Source organism: Xiphophorus couchianus, chromosome 5, assembly GCF_001444195.1.
Source record: "Xiphophorus couchianus chromosome 5, X_couchianus-1.0, whole genome shotgun sequence".
NCBI classification, from domain to species: Eukaryota; Metazoa; Chordata; class Actinopteri; order Cyprinodontiformes; family Poeciliidae; genus Xiphophorus; species Xiphophorus couchianus.
The window spans coordinates 33,541,632-33,555,943 of NC_040232.1; the positions used below are offsets into that span (position 1 = coordinate 33,541,632).

General features: G+C 43.1%; 1 protein-coding gene across 1 annotated transcript; it reads left to right on the forward strand.

Moving 5' to 3' along the window:
• Positions 1-664: 664 nt before the first annotated feature.
• nol11 (nucleolar protein 11) lies at positions 665-14,059 on the forward strand. The gene is made up of 18 exons (XM_028019071.1): positions 665-841; positions 1,226-1,339; positions 1,467-1,523; positions 5,355-5,503; positions 5,922-5,979; positions 6,220-6,361; positions 7,406-7,612; positions 8,537-8,613; positions 8,908-9,031; positions 9,212-9,303; positions 10,112-10,177; positions 10,326-10,510; positions 11,370-11,495; positions 11,703-11,936; positions 12,080-12,158; positions 13,101-13,193; positions 13,291-13,398; positions 13,502-14,059. The coding sequence occupies exons 1-18, from the start codon at positions 695-697 to the stop codon at positions 13,613-13,615; spliced, it is 2,172 nt and encodes a 723-aa protein (XP_027874872.1). The 5' UTR covers positions 665-694; the 3' UTR covers positions 13,616-14,059.
• The last annotated feature ends 253 nt before the right edge of the window (positions 14,060-14,312 follow it).

Here is a 14,312-nt window from a genome sequence, read left to right on the forward strand (position 1 = left end):
TCATTACAAACACAGAAACACAATGCAACATAGAATCAACAATCAAAACACAGCATTAAGTCAAGTTCCATCAATAAATTTGTAATTGATTACGTTTCAAATACAATCCTAAACAGGTGGGTTTTTAGTCGAGTTTGCATCCATAGAAGGTTTACCTGTTAAACTCCTACTGTGTTATGTGGAACAAAATACCTGTTGCTATTTTTATTCCCACTCACAATCACAGTCACAGTTTAAAACGATGCAGACAGCATTTTAATGGGCTTCTGGCACCAGGCTCCGAACACCTCTTTCACGGAATTTTACGTATCAAGGAGGATGTAAGTAAGATGTGGTGGAAACACGTTTCTTTCACATTTTACATTTCACATTTTCACACGTATGTAAAAGTGCGTCTGAAATCAACGTTAAACTGAAAAATTAAAAGTGGTGTTTGCTTATGGAAAGCAAAGCTTATAATGATGATTATAAAACCTATTACAAACAACGTTTACGGGCGACGCCATGTTGAAATTCCAACTTCTTAACTAGAACGCTGTTAGCTCGGGTTTCCATAGGCAATTATAAAGATTTTTATCTTCATTATCAAATTCTCATTTCCCAGGCAACTGGAACGCAGCACGGCCAGTTTGCCCCTGGCTCCTTCGTGTATTCTCGCGAGATTCCGCGAGCTCCACTTTTCTTGTGGTCCAGCATGGCAGCGCTGTGTGAGGGGTACACGTTGTGCGGACTTGTTCCAGCTGTAAATCGGCGAAGCTCTGAAATTAAGGGCATCGAAGAGGAGCGGGACAGCGACCATGTGATCGTCACCGACTCCAGCAGATCTGTGACTCTTTACAAGGTGAGGTTTGGACTTTGCAGGAGCTGGGGGCCAGCTGATCGGTGCCGACTCGTGTTAGCATCCTGTGGTGGTTTCAATAACAGAGCCAGAACCGTTCCGTGTTATTATCTCCAGGCCGGGTCGATCGCTACTGCTTTCACACAGGGATGCTAACGTGAAAACAAGCTAATCCCCTCTCAACATCAAGTTCTTAGAAAGTCTCACTAATGACAAGGAGATGGATGTTGGCTAATGTTAGCTGCTCTCAACATGAAAGCTGGTTCCTCCTGCTGCAGTTGTGTTTTAAAGTTGAATATGATCTTTCAGATTGTGCTGCATTTGGTAAAGTCGAAGTGTGTGATTATGGGTGTTTTCTTTCTGCATTGGTCACACATGTTGCTGCAGGTGTCGGACCAGAAGCCGCTGGGCAGCTGGACAGTGAAACAGGGTCAAGTTCTGACCTGTGCAGCGGTCTTCAACAGGCTGACCAACGAGTATGTGGCAGTCTCAGACAACAAGGTAACCTGGTCCACGACAATGCACACACAGTTCGCTATTTTTGTTGTCTGCCCATTTTTGATGCATAAGTGATGCGTCACACAACCTTAGCCAATCAGGATTAAATGATTTTTCTTTTTGTTTTTAGGTGATAAGAATCTGGAAAGAAGACGACATCATTTTAGACAAGGCATTCAAAGCAACAGTAAGCGTGACTTTCAGTTCTTCACTCTTTTCGAGGTCATAATCATACGACTTATAAGGGGAGGTTTTGTTTTAAGTGTGTTCTACATTGGAAACACTCAATTTGACCAGCGTGTCATTTTGTTTATACCCGGGAAGTTCACATTTACCGTCAAATTAATGTACGCCATTGCTGCTTTCACGGGACCTTTCTAGTCAGTTTGGAGTAATTATATAGTAAAAAAAACAAAAAACAGAAAAACTTTATTATCATTATGCACTCCAAAATCAGACCATGCAAACCTACAAAAAAAGATCAACTTAAAACTTTACGTGCCTTATAAAGCAGGTTAAATATGACAGTTTGTGTTTAGATGTAGACTCCACAATAATGGCCTGTTTGCAAGGGTTGCTAAGGGAAACCATTTTCTCTATTATAAGAATATGGCATCCAAATGAAGCGCAATACTTCTACAAAAAATTGACATTACTTGCCATTTTCCATACCCCTGACCACAAAACGATTTTGTTCACAGAGTTACCGTGTCAGAAAGTCTTTATGTATATTTATCCATCCATCCATCCATCCATCTTCTTCCGCTTATCCGAGGTCGGGTCGCGGGGGTAGCAGCTTCAGAAGGGAGGCCCAGACTTCCCTCTCCCCAGCCACTTCTTCTAGCTCCTCCGGGGGAATCCCGAGGCGTTCCCAGGCCAGCCGAGAGACATAGTCCCTCCAGCGTGTCCTGGGTCTTCCCCGGGGCCTCCTCCCGGTGGGACGTGCCCGGAACACCTCACCAGGGAGGCATCCTGACCAGATGCCCAAGCCACCTCAACTGGCTCCTCTCGATGTGAAGGAGCAGCGGCTCTACTCTGAGTCCCTCCCGGATGACTGAGCTTCTCACCCTATCTCTAAGGGAGAGCCCAGCCACCCTACGGAGAAAACCCATTTCGGCCGCTTGTATCCGCGATCTCGTTCTTTCGGTCATGACCCAAAGCTCATGACCATAGATGAGGGTGGGAACGTAGATCGACCGGTAAATCAAGAGCTTCGCTTTTTGGCTCAGCTCTCTCTTCACCACGACGGACCGGTACAGCGCCCGCTTGACAACAGACGCTGCGCCAATCCGCCTGTCGATCTCCCGCTCCCCTCTTCCCCCATTCGTGAACAAGATCCCGAGATACTTAAACTCCTCCACTTGGGGCAGGACACCCCCCCTGACCCGGAGAAGGCACTCTACCCTTTTCCGGCTCAAGACCATGGCCTCGGATTTGGAGGCACTGATCCCCATCCCGGCCGCTTCACACTCGGCTGCGAACCGCTCCAGCGAGAGCTGCAGATCACGATCTGATGAAGCCAAAAGGACCACATCGTCTGCGAAAAGCAGAGATGAGATCCTAAGGCCACCAAATCGGATCCCCTCAACACCTTGGCTGCGCCTAGAAATTCTGTCCATGAAAGTGATGAACAGAATCGGTGACAAAGGGCAGCCCTGGCGGAGTCCAACTCTCACCGGAAACGAGCCCGACTTACTGCCGGCAATGCGGACCAGACTCTGACACCGGTCATACAGGGACCTGACAGCCCGTATCAAAGGGCCCGGTACCCCATACTCCCGGAGAACCCCCCACAGGGCTCCCCGAGGGACACGGTCGAACGCCTTCTCCAAGTCCACAAAACACATGTAGACTGGTTGGGCGAACTCCCATGCACCCTCCAGGACCCTGCTGAGGGTGTAGAGCTGGTCCAGTGTTCCACGACCAGGACGAAAACCACACTGCTCTTCCTGAATCCGAGGTTCGACTATCCGACGGACCCTCCTCTCCAGGACCCCTGAATAGACCTTGCCAGGGAGGCTTAAGAGTGTGACCCCTCTATAATTGGAGCACACCCTCCGGTCCCCCTTTTTGAACAGGGGGACCACCACCCCAGTCTGCCAATCCAGGGGAACTGCCCCCGATGTCCATGCGATATTGCAGAGTCGCGTCAACCAACACAACCCTACAACATCCAGAGCCTTAAGGAACTCCGGGCGGATCTCATCCACCCCCGGGGCCTTGCCACCGAGGAGCTTTTTAACCACCTCGGCGACCTCGCCCCCAGAGATTGGAGAGCCCAACCCAGAGTCCCCAGGCTCCGCTTCCTCAGTGGAAGGCATGTTGGTGGGATTGAGGAGGTCTTCGAAGTACTCTGCCCACCGGCCCACAACGTCCCGAGTAGAGGTCAGAAGCACACCATCCCCACTATAAACAGTGTTGGTGCTGCACCGCTTCCCCCCCCTGAGACGCCGGATGGTGGACCAGAATCGCCTCGAAGCCGTGCGGAAGTCTTTCTCCATGGCCTCTCCAAACTCCTCCCACGCCCGAGTTTTTGCCTCAGCAACCGCCCGAGCCGCATGCCGCTTCGCCCGCCGGTACCCATCAGCTGCTTCCGGAGTCCCACAGGCCAAAAAGGCCCGATAGGACTCCTTCTTCAGCCTGACGGCATCCCTCACCGAAGGTGTCCACCAACGGATTCGAGGGTTGCCGCCGCGACAGGCACCGACAACCTTGCGGCCACAGCTCCGATCGGCCGCCTCGACAATGGAGGCACGGAACACGGTCCACTCAGACTCCATGTCCCCCACCTCCCCCGGGACGTGTTCGAAGTTTTGCCGGAGATGGGAGTTAAAGCTCCGTCTCACAGGGGATTCCGCCAGACGTTCCCAGCAGACCCTCACAACACGTTTGGGCCTGCCAGGTCTGACCGGCTTTCGCCCCCACCACCGGAGCCAACTCACCACCAGGTAGTGGTCAGTGGACAGCTCCGCACCTCTCTTCACCCGAGTGTCCAAGACATACGGCCGCAGATCCGATGAAACGATGACAAAGTCGATCATCGAACTGCGGCCTAGGGTGTCCTGGTGCCAAGTGCACATATGGACACCCTTATGCTTGAACATGGTGTTTGTTATGGACAATCCATGGCGAGCACAGAAGTCCAGCAACAGAACACCGCTCGAGTTCAGGTCGGGCGGGCCGTTCCTCCCAACCATGCCCCTCCAGGTCTCACTGTCGTTGCCCACGTGAGCGTTGAAGTCCCCCAGCAGAACAAGGGAGTCCCCAGGAGGAGCACTCTCCAGTACCCCCTCTAAGGACTCCAAAAAGGGTGGGTAATCTGAACTGTCGTTCGGCCCGTAAGCACAAACGACAGTCAGAACCCGTCCCCCCACCCGTAGGCGGAGGGATGCTACCCTCTCGTTCACCGGGGTAAACCCCAACGTACAGGTGCCGAGATGGGGAGCAACAAGTATGCCCACTCCTGCCCGACGTCTCTCTCCCTGGGCAACTCCAGAGTGGAAGTATGTCCAGCCCCTCTCAAGGAGACTGGTTCCAGAACCAGAGCCATGCGTCGAGGTGAGACCGACTATTTCTAGCCGGAACCTCTCGACCTCACGCACTAGCTCCGGCTCCTTCCCCACCAGAGAGGTGACATTCCACGTCCCAAGAGCCAGTTTCTGCAACCGAGGATCGGACCGCCAGGGTCCCCTCCCTTGGCCGCCACCCATCACACAGTGCACCCGACCCCTTTGGCCCCTCCCACGGGTGGTGGGCCCATGGGAGGGGGGGCCCATGTTTCCTCTTCGGGCTGAGCCCGGCCGGGCTCCATGGGTAAAAGCCCGGCCACCAGACGCTCGCCATCGTGCCCCCCCTCCAGGCCTGGCTCCAGAGTGGGGCCCAGGTGACCCGCGTCCGGGCGAGGGAACACCAAGTCCAAGGTTTTCCTTCATCATTGGGGTCTTCGTATGTATATTTAGTGTGGACAAATCTAAACACATCCTAACCTCTGCCACTTTTCTTTTCCGACTTCTCTCAGGTGTCAGCAGATGTCTGGTCGGTGCACTGTGCACACGGAGCCGAGCCTGCCGTCTTGTTTCAGAGAGGAGCTGTGAGACTTCTGGACTCCCTGCTTTCTGCTCCCCAGCAGCCCGTAGAGGAAGTCCTGGTTCAGGACGAAGCCATCAGGTCCAGAACTCCTGCCGTCGTCACAAGTGATGCACAAAAGAAGAGATTGCTTTGAAAAACACTTTTTATTCATGAAACAGCTGCTTAGCAAATCTTTCAGTCTGTCCTGTGTTTTATTTTTATTTATTTTTTACATTTTCAGGGTTTAAATTCAAAATTAGCATGATTTTTTATTATGTATTTAATTTTTTAACAATGTGAACTCTAGCTGTTACAATCTGACAATTAGTCCTGCTGCTACATCTCCAATTATTTTGCCAGATTTTATTTTCTGAATTGTTATATATTTTGTTTTTTTTTAAATGCAGATCATCTGGATCAGATCTAGAAAAAAACAAACGAACGAACAAAAACAAAACAGGCACATCTACCTGTGAAACTTTGTCTTTCTAAAAGCAATCTCTCTTTTTGTTGGTAGGTGGAGCACCAACATAGTGACAGAAACACAACAGCTGGTCATCTTCACGACTGAACTGGTAAAGATTGTTTAAGGACTGTCGTCCTACACAGTGATTTTTCCCCCGACTTCTCTGTAAACATTCACATTGCACTCCTATATAGTGCCCCGCAAAAATAGTCACACAAAATCCAGATAGAAATGCTCTGGGTATGCTTGTAATGTGACAAAAATAGGGATTTTCAAGGAATGTGAATACTTTTTGTGCTTTTTGATGTTTATTATTTTTCATTGTAGGATTTTCAATGTGTGCCCACAGAAAGGAGATCATTTCCTCTACCTGCAGAGGCTGAAGCCCAACTCTGTTCAGAAGTACCGGCTGGAGCCAGAGGAGCCTGCCCTCTCCCCGCTCAGCTTCTGGGCCTCCTACAGGGACAAAAACATCTGCCTTCTTTATCTCTGTAAGTCTTCATTTCCTGTAACAAGCCGCTTGTTTGACAGGACACATTAGCTTTGTTAGCTCCTCGATAAAACTGTTGACATACATAGCCCTCAACGTTGGTTACTGGTTATATGCACAGTCATGTTGGAAAGTTTGGAGACCCAACTAAATATACTGTTGTTTTTATTATGACACGTTTTGGTGTCACTGTCTAGATTTTTTTTAATCTACTTTTGGAAACGAGATTGAAATGCAGCCAAATGCGTATTATTTATTAAACAAGAATATCAACAATGTAAGGCAGCAGATAACTGAATATTTCAGCAAAATCTTTCACCTGCGGATACAACAACCTGTCATAGAACTGATGTTCCCCAAGGCTTACTTGTTTTGAAAAAAAAAAAACAACTTTATCCACCGAAAAATTCAAAATGGCGGCCATTCACGGGAATTACATTTTTGCTCAATTACTCATTACAGATGAATACTTATTGTGTCAGATTATACATAATTAGACTCATAGACATCATGTTTACTGATAATATTTTGATATTTTTTTACTAGATGGACACCATGGTTGCACTAAAATTGGCCAATTAGATTAATATGTTTGGTGTCAAAACATAGCCAACATATTTTGAACCATAGAAATCATTCTGTTGGACATTTTTTAAAATGGCTGCCACGGTTGCAATAGAGAATATATGTTTGCATTAAAATTGGCTGTAGTTATTGCCAGTGTCTGGCGCAGATAACCAAAAAGTTAAGTTCACTAACCACTAGTTTGCTAAGCAAGAATCCTAGCTACGCTAACGCTAAACCGCTAAACAGGTAAAGAATTTGGCAGAATCGTACTTTAAACTACTAAACACATAAAATAATTTGCGTAAGCTAATGCTAAACACATGCAAATTTTTGCAGAAGCTAATGCTAAACCACTAAAACTTAAAAAATTTCTTTGTAGAAGCTGATGCTGAACCGCCTAAAACATAAAAGAATTAGCAGATGCTAACGCTAAGCATTAAGACAACTTGTTCTGCTTTCACATTTTCCTCGCTTTCAGATCCTAACGGCCGTGTGTACCAGAGTTTGGTGTCTGTTCGGGGCCCAGCGCCTGATGATGGAGCTCAGGCTGTTCCGCTGCCTCGTGATCAGCTGCTGAGTCTCCCTGTGGGGGAGGAACTGCTGGAAGCCGCGTCGGCCATCTTCCTGGACGACGCCCACGTAGCTGTGGTCGGGGTTCCACACCCTTCTGCTGGGCCCGGAAAAGGCAAGGAAAGCTTTAAAATTCCCGGGAAAGTTACGAAGATGTTACCTTTTAAAATTGTTAACATGTTTCTATTTGCTTATTTCATTTTTTTAGATTGTTGAATTTTGTCCATTTTTAGAGATATCGCGAAAGGAAGAGCGTATTCATTACTTGTCTGAAAACTAGAGCAGTAATAGAAAATAAAAACAACAGAAAAGGGAGGAAATGTGTATGATGAAACTATAAGAGGTTAACTGAAGGGCTTGGGACTATTGACAGGTAAAATTTCCATAGTCATTGATAATTTTGGCATTTACAGTTGAGCATGAGTCAAGATAAGATTATCAGGGAATAACTTTAAGTAAAAGTAGGAAGATTTTACAGTATCATGGAATTTACACAAACATTTAAGACCAGAAGGCATAATATGATCTAAATAATTCTAATTTGGCTGGTAACATAATATTGTGATTACCGTTTTAATAGTGATGTCTATAAGGTTTATCATTACTTTGTACATCAAGTTAGTCTAGAATTAAGACTGACATTTGACCCTACAGCTGCAAAAGGCTCCAGTCATTCCAATACTCTCCAGTGTATCATTAGGACTTTAACTCAGAAACAGTGTGGTGGAAACATCTCGGTTTTAAATGCAGAACTTTTTAAAACGTACAACCTGCAACTACACTTCCCAGAAAAAAGATTACGACAGAAATAAAGAATAGAATGCGAAAGAAGAAAAAAATAAAGAATGTGGGTGATCTTAAAAACTGCATAGTACATGATTCCAGTATTGGTTTTTCAGCGAAATGTCTCCTCGAAATGTACCATACGTGACTAAATGCTTGTCTGAAATTATTTGACCTTGAAACGGATCCGGTTTTCAGAACCACGCAGCTGCTCTCTCGTGTCCTGTTCCTGAATTTGCCGTCTCTGAACTTTCAGACTTTCTCTGCATCTGGAACACAAATTTTCAGACTCTTCAGGCTGCGAAAGAGATGGCGGGTAAACTCTACGGACAGGTAGGCGCCTGGGTGGTGTATTCAAAAATATCAACACAGACAGTTTTTTTTTGTTTGTTTGTTTTGTTTTTTTTTGCCAAGGTTCCCTGTCCTTCCAGCTGCTGGGTGCTGATGGAGGACTGTATGTCTTTGGTAGATCATTGTGTCTGCTCTCCACTGTGAGGGGGCTCACTGTCCCTTCTCACAACTACACAGCAGTTTACAACCCCAGACCTGCTGCTTGTGCATACTTCCTGTTTTTGGACATCAATTTAATATGTCGATTATTCTTTTTTTTTTTTCTCTCTGATGTAGCTTTGGAGTTTTTCAAGCAAGCTGTTTATTCCCCATGGCAAAGCCCTCTCTGTCATACCGTTTGCCTGTCCCAGATCCTCCCTGGCCTTGGCTCTGGGGAAACTAAAGCAGGTCAAGACCGAGGGTGAGAGACAGAAAGCAGCGCCGCTTACGCCAACAACTTCCTGTAGATTTGTCTGTGCGCAAAAATAAAGTTTTGTCTTTTTGTGTGTACACACCATTAATAACAGTGATAATAATAATAATAAAACATTTTCATGTTTCAGAATTCACTCACCACAGTGTTTTTCTCCAACTGTCACAGAGTCCAAGACTTCAACTGTGGTACCGTCCTGGAATACCATCTTACATGGAGAAGAAGCTGCTCCTCCTAAAACAGTGGAGGCCAGGAAGACGGTAAGTTACAGAATATAGTTTCCTTAGTAGTTAAATGCTAGCAAATGCCTCCAACTCTGTGGAACTGTCGATGCGTGTCACTACGGCAAGCTGTTTTAACATTAATAGCAAGAGAAGATCTTCAAACCATCCATCCATGAGTTAATTCTTTACTACAGTGGCCCTGAAGGGTCAAGAAAATGCAAAAGCTACAATGAAAGTTATGCTAAAGTGGAAATTATGCTACCAAATTTAGCATAACTTTTTTTGTTGTGGCTTTTTGTTGTTGCGTTGTATTTGGTTTTTTTACTGTTGTCTATGGACTTTTTCTGACCCTGCTAGGCCACCGTACATTACAATAATAAAAAAAAACATTTTCCATCATAAATAAGGGATTTTGAGATATCTTTAACTCCTCAACTTCTTATTACTACAAATATAATTATATTTAATCATCATCTTTAATATTAGTATTTAGCTAGAAAAATGTTTAGACTAATTCAGTTGAATTCAGTGGGTTTATTTTATTGATTTTTTTTTATTGTCGTACATCTGCAAATAACCTACTGTTTTACCTAGCGTAAACTTTAAAGGTATAAAGTCTTTTTTCCCCCTTAAATAAATTTATTGTAAAGGTAGTGAGTTGTTGCTTTTTTTACACACTGATGAGTCGATCTTTTTATTACAGCTGAGCCGTTTATAAGTCTGAACTAATTCTAAATGTTTTGCGCTCAGTTTTGCAATTTTTTTTTAAAGTTTTGTTGTCGATGTTGTATGCATGTGACAGTAACGCCACCTCAACTCAATTTCTCTCCTTTTCATCACGCAGAGAACAACTCGTAAGACGCAGTCAAGCCTCAGTTTAACAATTGATCAAGTCCAAGACTTAATTAAGGTAACACTTCTCTCTTTTCCAATTGAAATTCTTACACTTAACTCAGTATATGTATATATATCTATATATACATATATATAGATATATATATATCTATATATATGACATTAGTCAAAGTTTCTCCAATTGTATCCATTGCCAAATGCAGACAGCACCAGTAGAAGAGGTGGAAAAAGAGGTCCAGGAACTCCTGTCCAGGCAGGACCCCAAGGACCCGCAGCCTTCATTGGGACAGCTGGCGTTGGCACTTGTGTCCCGGAGCCTGGCTGATCCGAAGTTTTACTCTTCCAGAGCTCTGACACAACTTGTGCCCATCCGGTGCCTCTCTCACAGGTCAGTTGAGGCATGACGGGATCAGAAGTGAGAGTGGTCTGACACCAGACGTTTTGTACAGACTGAGTTTTGTACGAAACTATGTTGTTTGTCTGTTGAGTTTGTATTGATTTGTATTTTTTTTTTTTGTTGTTTTTTTTTAATCTGTTGTTTGGAGAAAAAAAATTCCGTGACTGAATTCTGTCTCGTTGAGATATTCTGGACCGATCAGGGGTCATGATCACTCATTGTAATATGAGGGGATTGCCAAAGTAAAATGAAGTTAAATTGAAACGATTAATCGCAAAGAATCGATTATCGAAATACCTGTCAACTAATTTAGAAACTGATTAATCGTTAGCTGGCGTACGCTCTCAAATAAAGGCCATTTGCTGAAAAATCAACAAATTCAGACCAGCATTTACACTAAAACTATACAAAATATAAACACATTTTGCTTTTAAGATGAAAACACCTTTGATGTTAAATGTGTTACCCAAAACTCCCCAAGTAGCCTAGTTTTAGTTTTAGCTTCACTTGGTTCAAATTCGCTAAAGGCTTGATATGTTATTGCATTTTAAGCAATACAAAGTTTATTTTAATATTTAATAGGGGAATTTAATTATTTACTTTCATCTTTTGTTGTATTTCTACTATTGCATAGAAAAGGCTTAAGTGGTTCAATGAAAAATCCGCAAATTTTTGCCAATTTTTTTTATCCGATTAATCGTCAGAATAATCGATATCTAAAATAATCGTTAGTTGCAGCTGTAATTGTATGTGAAATTTGCGCTTTTATCTTTCGAATCTCTTTCAAGTACATCCCATCAGGAACAAACTGAAACGTTTCTTAACGGGACGCTGCCTTCTCTCTCCACAGTGTCTGTCCTGACCTCCTGCCTCTGGCCCTTGAGAAGAGGGATTATTTTCTCTGCCAGCTCTGCTTACTGTTCTTCCATGACATCCCAGAAGCCGTGACCTGCGCCTGCCTCAAGACATTCATCAGGTAGAACGGATCTCTTTTCAGTGAGCAAATCAACTTGCACGATTCGATATTTTTTTCAGAAGAGACGCTGTCAAAAAGAACAAAAAGTCTCCACGTTTTGGTTGAGTCGAGCCTGTTTCATCCAGTTTACCTAATATTAGGGATAATTAGCCATAGCCAGACCTTGTACCATTAAGACGTGTACTAACCAAAGGTGTTTTCCTCCAGTTTATCAGACGCCGACGCGGAGAAGTTGAGCCTGGAGCCCGACAGCGTCTCTTTCGTGGAAATGCTGATCTCAAACGAGCGCGCTCAGACCGGCCTGCAGAACGGTTTCAGCCCCGCTCTCTGCGAGGAGGACCGCACAGACGCCGTCGACGACCCCAAGGCCAAAGCAAAAGAAAAACAGAAAGCGTCGCCACAACAGACGTGTCCAGTGGGAAAACACAAAGCTGCTCTGATGTATCCTTACAGCTGATTGTCACTTTAAGACTTTATTGGGGTTTTTTTCCCCCTTTTATCACTTTGTTTTATGCTTTTGTGATTATTTTTTGCTTATACTAACATGTCGTATAAAGAACTGGATCTTAACTCAAGCGGTGCAGAAACGAGGTCCTGCAGACGGCGTACAGTGAAGCCTTGCTCCTCCCACATCTAAAGGATTTTTCCTCTGATCAAGTTGTCGTGAGTAACGTCTTGTCACTTTTCAATCTCCAATATACAGGTCCATCTCAGCAAGTTAGAATATCATCAAAATAGTGGGTTTATTTCAGTAATTCAGTTCAAAAAGTGAAACTCGTGTTCTATAGATTCGTTACCATTGATGTATTTTGCTATTGCTGTATTATACTGCTGGTATACCACAGGGCTGGGCAACAAATCGATTTTATCAATCAAATTTTCTGTTTTTGAAGATTAAATTGTTGGAAAATATGATTTTTTTTTCATCAATGCACTTCCTGGTTTTCTATGTTTATTCAGTTAGTTATTTCCATAACTACCTGGGGGATTTTTTTCCCCTTGACGAGCGTGTTTTACAGTTTCTATTTATTTCAACTTTGAATTCAGGTCAACTTGCAGAAGGAATGATTGAAATAACAACTTTTTTTTTTTTAAAAGATATTGTCTTTCATTTGTATTTTTGTTTTTAAGGAAAAAAAGCAAAATTGGAAATTGAATTTTGAAAAAAGTCGTATCAGAGTCTCCTTGAAGCTTTTATCATTGTTGATTGTGCACCGTTTTGCGCCACACTTTTTCCTCTCACCGAACTTTCCAATAGTATGTTTATAAATATATCACTCTGTAAGCAGGAAGTTTCATTAGCCCTGAACTATTGTAGATTTCTTATTAAGGGTTTTAAGTCAGCGTATTTCGCATGTTTTAATAGGCAGAAAATCCCATTTTGGCATTCAAGTTATCTTTTTTTCTTTCTTTTGGAGGATAAAATCTCTGTGTACAATGAATCTGAGTTTCACTTTTTATTTCAATTACTAAAAATGTCATTTTTTTTCAATTACATTCTAATATTTTAAGAACTACCTGTAGATTGCAACTAAATCTGTGTCCTAAATCAGCTGTTTTTTTCTCCCCGTTTTTTTTTTTTTTTTTAATTTTATTTCCAATCAGCTTTTCCTCCGATACCTGGAGTTTCTTTACCTGCGATATTCCACAGATGGTTTCTCACAAATGCACGGCTACAGATCACCCAGCTTGAATCAGGTATTTAAGATCCTCTTGAGCAAACCAAAATAAAGGTGTAAGCAAATCAGATGTTATAGCTTTTTTTTTTTTTTTTTTACTTTCCTGTTGAATGCAGGTCATGGATTGGGTATGCATGTTGTTGGACGCCCATTTCACTGTGTTGGTAATGTCTCCAGTGGCCAAAGGCCTGCTGTTGAACCTTCAGTCTTTTGTTAGATCTCAGGTAAACATCCATTTTTTTGCTACAATAACCTGTTTCTGGGAAGTTTATTGGAACAACATGCAGCTTTTCTTTTTTTTATTAATTTTCTTTTTTTGTCTTTTAGGTCAGACTGTTTTCTGAGCTCGGGAAGATCGAGGGCAGCCTCCAGGAGCTCACTAAGATGAAGATGAAGAAAGACGTGGGGCAATACTCTATTGAAGTCATTGAGCTCTACTAGAGGATGTGGCTTTATAAAACACCTACTTTGTCTTTAAATTTTTTTTATTTTTTTTGCCTCAGCTGCTTCCTGTCATGTAGGTTTTACTGTGAAAGAAAAGAAAATGTACGTCTGGCATAGTTATTTCCTTAGTTGCATGTGTCTGAAAAATTCTTTAATACATTTATTTTAGATGGTGGGATTGTGACTATTCTGGATTTGCATGTTTAATTCAAAGTCGTACATCTGATGCTTTTATAGACAAGTGGAGGTAAAGTTTCTCCATGGAACATTATGGTAAAGTTTTTATCTTATATATATATATATTAGTAGAACTTTAATAATGCCCACGGAATTCAGTATTTTTGTTTTCTTCGAGTGTCATAATACAGCTAACATTTTTTTTTGTAAATCTATTAATTGTTTTTGTATTTTACACATTAAAAAGAAAACCTTGATTCTAAATGTCTATGAAAAAAATGTATCTATTTGTGTGATTTTGTCCTTTGTGGAACTATAACAGGTTAGCTAACCTTGTAAAAACCTGCCCCATTGTTCTTCACTATGCTTCACAGAGGGTCTGGATCCGTGACTTTTGAGAAACGATAGTTAGCTGGAGACATACTTAAGTTTTAAATTCTTCCAAATTAATGTAAAGCACGGGTTCTACGCTGTGAAGCTAACCGGAAGTTGCCTGCATTGTAAATGACCATTCTCC